Here is a 12,097-nt window from a genome sequence, read left to right on the forward strand (position 1 = left end):
TTCTCCTTCCTCCATCTCCAGTTTTATTGGACCTCAGTAAGGGGCTGGAGAATGGGACCTAGAGCTGAGAGACACCAAGCATATTGGTAGAGGCCTGGGTGGCAGAGGGGAGGCTATTTTCAGGATGCTTGCACATAATGAGGACACAAGCAGCTATTCAAATGAACTTATACTTAATGGTCAGTCAGAAAGTCTGGTCCTCACAAATTCTCTAAAGCTCAGCAGGAAACATAAGAAGGGCCTGCAGCCATGGTGTGCACCACAGATTGTTTGGAAAAGCTGCTTAGATTGTGCTTGGAAAAAGTCGGGAAGTTTATTGGAGTCCATCCATGGTGGTTTGTTGTTGTTCCTCTTGCTTTGGCTGGATCTCTCGGATGGGGCTTCTGCTTTCTTGAAGATAGAAAATCCAATGACATAGTGCAGCAGTTCACACCCATTGATGGACGCGCAAAGACGGAGAAACAATTCTACAAAACCTTTTTTCCGCACAATAAAGAAGCGTTCTCCAGTCTAAGACTAAACACAGATGGAGTTTATGGCTCTCTGATCTTCACCAGCCAGACGAATGCCCTCAGTGTTGCTGCTCTTGAAGAAATTCTGTGGATAGATGCCAGAGTGACTGGAATAACCATTGGACACGGAAAAGACATATTTTCATACAAAGATATTTGTGCCAAAGTGAGCTGGCGCTGCCACCTCAACGTCCTCCTGGAAATCTTGGACTACAATGCCAATAACATCAGTGTGGTCAACTTAACGTTTCCAATATATCAGCATTTCAGAATGGGTCGAGTTTCCCTGGAGCATCTCCTTGGCCAAGTGGAAGTTGACAGCACTGAAGTGATCCAGAGTGCTAAGGCAGTGAGACTGTTCTACTACCTCCAAGAAGACAACGATACCCTGGTAGATGCTTGGCTGAATGAATTTGTTCACTTGTTGAGCAATGTTACAACTTCAGTCACAGAGGTATGTACAGTTGATCCCATTATTATTATTATCCGTGGGGAATAGTAGCTACCAAGAGTAAAAGACACACTCTAATTCTGGTGTGTCTTCCAGGTTTCCTATTTTACATCCAAGTCAAGGCAGCAGGAATTTGAGAAAAGCACCAAATCGGTCACCTATCTTTTTGCCATCACCTACTTTATCGCCATTCTGTTCTCAGTCCTGTCATGTGTAAGGTTTGTGACACATTTCAAACAATTCAAATGAATTTTAGCCTGTAAATGAACATAAAAATAAACAAATGTATACTAACAATGGCTCATTCTTTTTCACTGTAGGTTTGACAACGTGAGGAATAAAGTGTGGGTGGCCTTCCTTGGAGTTATCTCAACTGGGTTAGCAGTGCTTTCTAGCTTTGGGTTCCTCTTACTCATAAATGTTCCTTTTGTCATAACTGTAGCATCGTCGCCGTTCCTGATACTTGGTAAGTTATGGCAATTAAATCAAATACACCTCATTTCCTATATCCCCTTTCACACATGCATTGTAACCCAGAAATGTTCTGGAGTTTACACAGAGGAACTGTATGTGTGGACACAAACACCGATATCATTAACACAGACTTTATCCTGTTAGCACCATTGTAGAACTCCAGAACAAATTAGCTTTAGATGCCCTATACACATTACATGTGCTACATTTTCTATAACAATGTTCTGCATGTATCTGTATTGTCCCTGTCAAATAAAATAAATAACAAAATAGGTATATAGAGCCATATTCCTGAAAATTACGCAATATCTCCTGCACACTCTGCACGGGCAGCGTCTTATGCCTAAAGCATTGCTCAGAAATATTAATAACTGTGAGTCTGAGATTACTTTGAAGCAAATATGATGAATTATTCTGAAAGTTGGCAGAATATAAGTCATACAAATTATTAGCTACATTAGCCTCATAGATCCTATGCAAAACTAAAGAAAACAACTTTCAACACTCTGTGTTTTGGTATATTCTCCTCATCTGCACTAAGTGGAAAATGAATGATTATTGACTGGGCCCTTCAGGACATTATTAGAGATTCAAATTGGCTGTTGAAATCATGCAGGAACATAAACACTACAATACATGTCTTTCAGGGATTGGCATTGACGACATGTTCATCATGATCTCATGCTGGCAGCAGACCAACGTCCTCGACAGTGTAGAAGACAGAATGGCCGCCACCTACAGAGAAGCAGCCATTTCCATCACAATCACCACTCTGACGGATGTTCTGGCCTTTTACCTTAGTTACAACACCCCCTTCCGATCGGTACAGACTTTCTGTCTCTACGCTGGCACTGCCATCTTGTTTTGCTACCTCTATAACATCACCTTTTTTGGGGCCTGTTTGGCCCTGAACGGTAAAAGGGAAGAAGGGAATCGCCATTGGCTGACGTGTTTGAAGGTTCCTGAGGACTGTCCACCTGGAGCTTCCAAAGTCTATGTTTCATGCTGCTTGGGAGGAGTTTACAACCGTGAAACTGGAACCGAGGAAGAACACGTGATGCAGAAGTTCTTCAGGAAGCACTATGCACCATGTTTGACCACAGTTTGGGCTAAAGCTTTGGTGATCATTTTTTACATTATATACATTTCCGGCAGTGTCTATGGATGCACTAATATTAAAGAAGGTATTGATCTCAAGAATCTAGCAGTTGACCAATCCTACATAGTTAAGTACTACGAGGATGAAAAGGAATATTTTGATCACTTCGGTCCTAATGTAATGCTAGCTGTGAATGGTACGTTTCCTTATTGGGAGAACGCTGAACGAGCTCAGCTTGAGTCTTGCATTAAGGAATTTGAAATGCTTACTTTTGTGAGCAATTTGTCAACCTCTTGGCTTCATTCATTTGAGCATTACGCCAGAGAAAAGGCTATCAATATTAGCTCAGGATTTGAGTTTAAGTCAAATCTGAAACTTTTTCTCCAGCAACACCCATTTCTCAGACAGGATGTTAGCATTACGAATGACACCATAGTTGCATCCCGTATTTTCCTCCAGACATCCAATCTTCCATCTGAGAAAACAATGCTGGAATCAGTGAGAAAAACTGCCCAGGGCTGCCAGACACCTTTAGTGGTCTATCATCCAGCATTTATATACTACGACCAGTATGCTGTGATTGCTACTAACACTGTCCAGACTGTTAGTGCTGCTACGGTGGTAATGTTGATCATGTCCCTCATGCTAATCCCAAACCCTGTCTGTGCTTTGTGGGTCACGTTTGCCATTGCCTCTGTCATCGTGGGAGTAACAGGTTTCATGGCATTGTTTGGTATCAACTTGGATTCCATCTCCATGATTAATCTATTCATTAGCATAGGATTTTCTGTGGACTTTTCTGCACACATCTCCTACACTTTTGTGTCTAGCACTAAGCCCAACACAAACGAGAAAGTAGCGGATGCTTTGTCACACCTGGGCTATCCCATTCTGCAAGGAGCACTGTCCACTGTTCTAGGAGTGGTAGTGCTCTCCGCATCAGTGAGTTACATCTTCAGAACATTTTTCACCATCATGTTTCTGGTTATTTTGTTTGGACTCCTTCATGGTATCGTATTTATCCCAGTGTTTTTAACATTTACTAAAACCTGCAGCAAGTGATGTAAGAATCTGTACTTTGTAATATCCATCAAGTTGCTTAAATTACAGCCAATGCTATCTTTTATTGTAACTGAGGTAATGTTGGTTAAGGCTTGTGTTTGTATCCATTTGTTTCTTAATAAAAAGTTTGAATAAATGCTTGATATTATGTTTTATGCTTCCTTTTAATATACATATTAATATACACAAATCAATGTGGAATTCTGAAAATATCATTATTTAGACTAATGCCATGTGATGGACTGGTGTCCTGTGCTGGAAGTGTTCCTGCCTTGAACCCAATGATTTCAGGTTGTATCCTGATCAGGATAAAGCAGTTACAGAAGATGGAAGAGTTAATTAATTAATTAATATTTTCAATGGTGAGGAGTATGTATTATTGGTTGATTTCAGTCATCAATAAAGACAACCAGAGGATAGCTTCTTATATGTTTTTATTAATTTCAGCAACCCATCCTCCAATAACCCCACACAAGCGCAATTCAAATCAAAACTCAAACAGGCTTACATTTTTCTATACATCTATATAAAAAGATAAAATGTTTCCAAATAATATTGTTCATATGTATATATATATGTACACACACACACGTCTAAACTTAAGGAAGACATGTATAATGGTGGAGTCAAAGCAAAAGTAGACCTACATAAATAACAGCAGAAAACACAGGTCAATCAAACAAGAGCTCTATTAATCTTCAAGAATATAGTGTAATTGAATAATGCAGCAATAGACAGCCCGAAACGCTCATGACAACCACACTTTTATGTTTGTGTATGGCTTTTAAATAGGTGTGCTCCCAGTTATTTCATAATACAGCATATATACAACTATATATATCAAGGGCACTGTTGTGCATTCTGCTTTAAACTGACAAATGCTTTTTTGTTTTGGTTTTTGTTTTTTTATGACGAATATGTACAGAACTATATCCAAACCATTATTTTTGCATCAGGAAACATCCCTGAACATGTATGACATATTGATTTGTTTTAGTTTAGTGTCTATTTGCTACAGCATCTTTTTATTTCAGGAGGCTTGCTTTAAGTTTTTTTTTAAGAATTGTGTAGGAAACTCAACTTTGAGAGCTGTTTTCCTTTCTGCTTCTCAGAACCAAAGCAATCTTAAACTAAGTGAGTTACCATGTTAAACTCTGTACTGTACACTGTATCTCTTAGCTTGTAGTTTATGAACAACTTTGGTCAAATCAATTAACCATAAAGACAGAATCTGTAAAACTATCTACTCAGATGCCCTTAGAGTTCTGAGAAATCGATGCAGAAAGACAGGTGTCAAGTTTGAAGAACTAGGAAGTGGCTCAAAGCAGAAATATTTCACAAGCAGGAAAATTGAAACAGTACATGTCCTAAAATACGAATTTGTAAGCATTCACTTACCAAAGTGCCTTGAGACAATCTTAAGTCCCTCAGTGATACACTGTACATTCCCTTACAAATTTCTGAAGGCCACCATGAGAGACCTACTCAACAAACCTCAGACAGCTGTGGCTAACAGGAAGTGAGAATAAAGGGTCTAACCAAAGACTGTTTAGGTTTGTGCATTTTGCCTGAATATATTTTCCCTTCTTCTGTGATTGTGGACAATATTAGTGTAGTAAACAAATAAGAGCTATTCAGAAACAGCCCCAATTCTTTGTGTGTGGGGTATGACCGGTACAGAAAGTATGAACTGAAGAAAAAAAGAATGTGATTAGTGCTTTGCACTCATGTAAAAAGCTTGAGTGGTGGCTCAGAAAATAGATGAGGTTTAAACATAGATATGTTCTGGAGCGGAAGCTCACCAAGATAGTCTTATTGCATGTGTACATTCATACGTTTTATACTCTGCAAGCACCTCATCTACCGGCTAATGTCTTCCCCTCCAAGACCATCTGGATCTCTTTGGCGTCCAGAGTCTCGTACCTGAGCAAAGCCTCAGCTAGATTTTTGTGTTCTTTAGCGCGAGACTTCAGGAGCGATCTAGCCCGCTCATATGAATCCTGAGGGAAAAAAAAAATGCAGAAGAAGGTCTTATTTTTTTTTAAACAAACATATAACAAAAACAATACTCTCCTGAATTAAAAAAAACAGTTTTGGGACTGTGAAATGCTTACTTTCAAAATTGCCCTGACTTCCTGCTCAATGGCTGCTTGTGTCTCTGGACTTTGCTTGGCGACATCAGTGTAGGTCATGACACCCAGCTGAACAACAGAAAAGCAATACACAAATAAATGTATTTGCAGAGTACCTGTCCATGTATCCCATTTTGCCTTGAACACATGCACATATACACACACACACACATATATATAATGATTTCCCTTTGTTTTTAAAAGATTGCAGTTAACACAAACCTTTTCACTCATGCCGAACCTTGTCACCATCATTTTGGCTATTTTAGTAGCACTGTCAAAATCACTTGATGCGCCTGAAAATTACATCAAAGATGAAGAAAATATATATTGAAAAAAACAAAACAAGAACTGCATAAGTCACATATCCTCAAAAAATTACCTTTCTTTGTTAAATAACTTTAGTACCACTCAAACTTTTACTGAATTAATTGCACCTCAGAAACACATTTAGACTCCATGATATAGACAGTATGGTAAACTCACCTGTGGTAATATTCTCATTTCCAAAGATGAGCTCTTCTGCCACTCGGCCACCCATGCTGACATCCATCTGTGCCAGCAGCTGAGCTCTGGTCTCACTCCAGCGGTCATTCTCTGGCAACATAGACACCTGAAGGTTGTTAAAGTAAGTGAAGTTAATGACTTCTATTCCTGAAGTAATCCTGAAGCATTTCTTTGGCACCATACATTACCAAATACTGAAACACTGTATAAGACAGCTAGTGTTTTCAAACGTAAGCTACAAAAACAAGGTTTTGTTCTGTTTACAATCGACCTATCAGTGATTTATTAATTATGCAAATAGTAAGGAGAGTAACTCACATGCCCCAGAGTGGGTCCTCTTGGCATAATGGTTGCCTTGTTAATGGGCATGGCATCTTTGGTGTAGTACGCAATGATGGCATGGCCTGACTCGTGGTAGGCTGTGATCACTTTGTTCTTTTTATCTATCTCAGCACTCCGACGTTCCGGGCCTGTTTAAGACACAGAGAGATACAGAGATACATTGAAAACACTTAGATTCAGCTCAAAAGGCTGGATGGTATGTGTCACAGAGACACTGTGAGGCCTAAACAAACACAGACACAAACCTCTATTTCCAACACTGACACATTGATTTTTGCAGTTGGGTGTGTGTCATTATAATGGGTTTGGAAGTGGTCTAAATCTGATTTCTGGCTAAAAATATCAGATAAATCCTGTTTTGTGGAATAACCACTGTCCTCTATATTAAAGAGTGCAATTTTAAAATCATGAGCACTGCAATTTTTAACTGTATGCCAAATATTGGCTTAAAAAAAACTTTTAATGTGGAAATGAATTCATAAAAGTAATCTATTTCAGTCACAGCCTTAATATTGGTCAGAAAATCTTTGGAGAAGAGATTCTAACCCATTAGTATCTTGTCCTTGGCAAACTCCAGTTCCTTCATGGTGACCATATCCTTGCCATCCACAGCAGCCTTCAGGGCGGACTGGTTCACCAGGTTTTCTAGCTCAGCTCCAGAGAAGCCCACAGTTCCTCTGGCAATGATCTCAGCCTCGACAGCTGCAGAGAGTGGGAAGCAATCAAATAACATTGTCAAAGAATGGCATACTGAAAATTTGGTATTAAACAAGTTGTAGACATCTTATTACAGGGTTTGAGTAAAAGTGATGCTCGCTGTATTTTAAGACATTTACCTGGATCAACTTTGATTTTTTTGAGGTACCATTTGAGGATCTCCGTACGTCCCTTCACATCGGGTCGGGGTACAGTGACCTGCATGTCAAACCTCCCCGGCCGGATCAGAGCACTGTAAGATAGATAAAGACTGACTAAAACTACTTACTAAAGGCTTTGTAAACACAAATAACTTGACAGAGTTGGGTGCCTTTATGAAGGAACTAAAGAGATCCATTGAGGTAAACTACTTACTTATCCAAAGCTTCAGGGAAGTTTGTAGCACCGATAATGATGACACCTTCATTTGGTTTAAACCTGCAGAGGTCAAGTGAAAGATATTGGACCAAATACAGTTCATTGACATAACTCTGGTGTAAATCTAAGTTCAAAACTCACCCATCCATTTCAGCCAGAAGCTGGTTGATGGTCTGCCGGGAATAAGGGTGCATTGGTGACTCAATCCTTTTCCCTCCCACACTGTCCAGCTCATCAATGAAGATCACACAAGGAGCATTACCTTTAGCCTCCCCTAGTGGAAGAAGTGGAGACCACCATAAACCACAATATGTTCTTGCGTCCCAAATTTTGGACAACACATTCACAAAAGTTCTAAGGAGACCTAAGGTACTTACGGAAAAGGTTCCTAATACGGCTAGCGCCAACCCCAACAAACATCTCATCAAACTCTGATCCAGAGGCGTAGTAGAAAGGCACATCAGCCTCCCCGGCCACAGCCCGAGCTAATAGAGTCTTCCCTGTGCCTGGAGGCCCCACCAGCAATATCCCTGAGAGGAAACATGTCTTTAACAAGTAGGTATAAAATGCTAGAAAAATTCCTAACGTTGCAGTTTGTGTTCACATGGATCACACAGTGGTGTAACTAGGATATTATGGGCCCTGTACAAAATGAAACCCACAAAAATATCATTGGCTAATAAAATGAATAAATAAAAATATAATAATCTAGTTTACTTGCTACAGTGTTTTCTCAAAGAGTGCTGTAAGTTACCTAAAGCTGTACAGTTACCTTTGGGCAGCTTGCCTCCCAGTACTGTGAACTTCTGTGGGTTCCTTAGGAACTCCACAACTTCCTGCAGCTCATGCTTGGCCTCATCCACACCTTTCACATGCTCGAAGGTGACATTTTTCATATGTACGGGGTCCACTGCCGAATCCAGGCCTGATGTGGTTCGGAATCGCACTGTCCAGAACGGTTAGATTACAGTTCACACACCAAAGGCACACGCCATTCATGTTCTCACACCCTCCTAACTCTCACACATTCACACAAACAACTGTTAGGCACTGTTTTTTTTTTTGGAAGGGGTGGTATGTTTTGTTTCTGAATGATACAGGGAAATGTGAAGTTAAAAATCAGCCATGGATATAATAAAGGAAAGTATACTATGCTCAACGTATTAATAAATAATATACGTGTGCATCAACACTAACATCTAGCACCTTACACAGTATAAAAAACTTGAATAGACAGCAAAGACACAGAGAGAAGGAAGCCCAGAACAGAAGCCTTTACCCGATAAAAAAGGTGTTTTGGACAGTCCATACAATCCCACAAGCAGGAGAACCAACAAAATCAGCCGTGTCCTTCTTAACGATTCTATAGAAATGTAACAAAAAGTCACAATTTAGCTAATAATCCTAAGTACAGCAAAACCTTTTAGCAGAGTCTGACTCAACATGTCACCTTGTGTTTTCTGGGTAAGAGCTTGAGCTTTCAAAAAGCCCTCTGCAAAACCAGTCTTGAAAGCATCATGATGGCCATCAGGAATGTTTTTGTTCTTTAAAAGACGGTCTAAAGTCTCAACATCTTGCCCTTTGTCTCGTGTAAGGAATCCCTATAAAAGAAATAACTGAAATTCTAAAAATCTGTATAAAAGGTGGTATTAAAATTCAAAGCACATCTGTACATACTGATGAAAGTTTGGATTGTCAAAATGTATTATACCATGGAAAATTATAATAAATTAAGACATTTGCTTTAACAGGAGCTGACCTAAGAAACAATAAGGTCAAACATACCTTCATAAAAGATGGAGTGAATGTATCAGTGTCCACTGTGCGATCAAATCCCCCTTGGAGGCGCCTTGTTTTGGATTTCAAAGTTTTAAATCCTCGGGTTTGGACCCGCATTGGCCAGATCTTTAGATCTGAACATACTGCCTGAAGAGGGGAGGGGTTCTGTCTGCACATAACAGGTGAGATACCACCTGTCTTAGCAACTGAAAAACCTTAGGAGTAGAGAAAAGGAAGCTTTTAATTAACCCAAGCTTCATAAATTGATTGTAATCTTAAATTTGTTTAGTGAACACAATCTGTATACTGTGTGTATAATGTTATAAGTAATCTTGAAGTGTAAAAAAGACACTAAGTTGAGGTCTGACCTGTTCCCAAATAAAAAGAATTGCATTGTTGCAAAGTTAAAGATCCTTACCATATTTGTTGTGGAAAAAGGAGTGTGTGGAAAGGTAGGAGTTCTTCCAGGGGTGTAATCTTGCTCTAGAAGGCAATGATGACACCTTATGGTTTACATAAGGCAACAAACTGTCCACCAGCTCATGCAGCTGACCCACTCCCAGATCTGTCAATCCAAGATCCCGGAGAGTCCAGGATGGCTACAAATATACAAACAGGGGAAGAATTACAGTAAACTTGTACCTACATTTTAATTTTCATTAAAGGCAACTGAACTTTCAAATTAACTATTTTAAAGGCAGCACTTCACCTACGAGGAGCTTTAAAAACAGACTAATGCTCCTATTACACTAAGACTTCACTACTTTAGAGAAATAAATAATTGAAGTCCATTTTGGTCATATTTTATTAAAACTACCTAGTGGTCATCCAGTGTGTCCAATTAAACTGGACAAAGCTTGAGATGTATTACCTCTGTGATGTGTAGATCTTTTTCTGAGGCTGTTTCTCTGTGCTGAGGCTTCACTGAACTACTGCAGCTCACTGAACCCTTCAGAGAATGCAGGGCATTGATGAGATGACTCAGTGGAACTGTTACCTGCAAACAGAGAATTACAATCATGGTCATTTTTTCACAATTTTGGGGAAAGGCAACAGTACAGTAATAAAAATAACATTCATTCATTGTCTGTAACTGCTTATCAACGTTGCGGTGGGTCCGGAGCCTACCCGGAATCACTGGGCGCAAGGAGAGATCACACCCTAGAGGTGTGCCAGTCCTTCACAGGGTGACACAGCCTCCAGATCCCAGGAGCTGTGTGACTGCAACACTACCTGCTGCCCCACCATGCCGCCCAGACATGGAACAGTACCGTAATAAATGGCAACCCTGCCATATGAGTGTGCAAACTCCACAAATAAGAATTGTGTTTCAAATGTTACACACAAACGTAAAATAAATAATTCAGATGGCTTCTACTTGAAGCAGTTCTACAGAAAAATATATCTATACATATATATTATATACATCATCAGCAACAGCAATTTAGAATAACTGATATGTAAGAATATGTACCCTGCACAATAAAATTGACTGCTCTGATTCAGAGCATTCATTTTTGAGCAACACGTTCAGACCAAAGGGTCTGGTCTGCTTAAAATGAACTGACATTTGCTTTGATACTGTTACCAGACTTTAATTTTCTATTGTAATATGTCAAGGACATCTTTCTCTACAGAGAGAAGTGTATAAACATATTAAAAATTCAGATAAATAAAATACACAGATTCAGCAAGGCCAGTAAATTAATAAAATGTACCCAGGTGTCAATATTAATACTGAGGGCCACCTGACACGTTATTAAGTCACAGAAACACTACAGTATGGATGCAATAACTCTTAGATACATCAGTATTACATAACTAAATACAGTCTTCTCGGTGGAAGTTTCCATTCCACCTTATGTGCACTGAAACCGCTGCACCATTTAAGGTGGAATTCCGATGAAAAATTCCATTGAGACGAATATGAACACAGCTTCACGCTTGTGGGAGAAAAAATAGTCTCCCTTGGTAATAAACCACTGTAAAAGTATATTTAACCGAATTATAAACCGCGTACTCGGCGTATTTACACATAAGCTGGCATTAGCATTAGCATCAGCTGGGCCAATTATAAACAAGTCACCTAAACAAAAACAGCTGGTTGGCTAAAGTTAGCATGTCTCCTGAGGTCTTTCCTTAGATTAATGTTAACTGAGACCAGAGATAACATTTACCTGCGGCTGTACAGAGGACGAAAGAGAATACATTTCCGTTTAAACTACAATGGTCTCCTCACAGTTACATATAAAGTATTTATCAGTTTTAGAGTAAATGAACGTCCTCGGTGCCGCTAATCCTACTCGTTAGCGGTGTTTTTACAGACACGGCTCCATAGCAGCGCCGCCTAACGGGGCTTAGAGATCCCTCCCGTTTCAATCCAGTGTTAGCACCGTCAGCCTGTCCGTGTGATAGTTTATCTTTCGCTAGAAGACATACCGTTACTAAAATAAGCAGTGGCTGAGCACTTCAGCTTTGTAACTGCAGTGTTCCAAAGACAGTATTAAAACACATATTTAGACAGCTAGGTTTTCTGACGTCACAAATCTATGGCCCCAATCCCATCAGTGTGGGGCTTTTAAACTGCAGGTGGTGGTGTGGGTTTAACTAGAGATGGGGACGTTGCATATGCGTAGACTGGCACATATTGAATGAAGGTAGAATG

The 12,097-nt window shown here is 39.7% G+C and overlaps 2 protein-coding genes across 2 annotated transcripts; one reads left to right on the plus strand and one right to left on the minus strand.

Moving 5' to 3' along the window:
* Positions 1-249: 249 nt before the first annotated feature.
* On the plus strand, positions 250-3,598 carry LOC136675451 (patched domain-containing protein 3-like). The gene is made up of 4 exons (XM_066652004.1): positions 250-966; positions 1,060-1,181; positions 1,284-1,429; positions 2,085-3,598. Exons 1-4 carry the CDS (start codon positions 250-252, stop codon positions 3,596-3,598), a joined length of 2,499 nt encoding a protein of 832 aa, XP_066508101.1.
* A 425-nt stretch (positions 3,599-4,023) lies between these two features.
* On the minus strand, positions 4,024-11,752 carry LOC136675595 (ATP-dependent zinc metalloprotease YME1L1-like). Its single transcript, XM_066652227.1, has 17 exons — positions 11,610-11,752; positions 10,304-10,429; positions 9,851-10,031; positions 9,439-9,647; positions 9,104-9,254; positions 8,933-9,016; positions 8,426-8,599; positions 8,031-8,183; positions 7,795-7,927; positions 7,651-7,713; positions 7,416-7,528; positions 7,126-7,281; positions 6,556-6,707; positions 6,217-6,343; positions 5,953-6,026; positions 5,713-5,799; positions 4,024-5,598 (listed from the first exon to the last, which is right to left on the minus strand). Exons 1-17 carry the CDS (start codon positions 11,640-11,642, stop codon positions 5,455-5,457), a joined length of 2,160 nt encoding a protein of 719 aa, XP_066508324.1. The 5' UTR covers positions 11,643-11,752; the 3' UTR covers positions 4,024-5,454.
* Positions 11,753-12,097: the final 345 nt, after the last annotated feature.

The sequence above is a fragment of the Hoplias malabaricus genome, chromosome X1 (assembly GCF_029633855.1).
Source record: "Hoplias malabaricus isolate fHopMal1 chromosome X1, fHopMal1.hap1, whole genome shotgun sequence".
NCBI classification, from domain to species: Eukaryota; Metazoa; Chordata; class Actinopteri; order Characiformes; family Erythrinidae; genus Hoplias; species Hoplias malabaricus.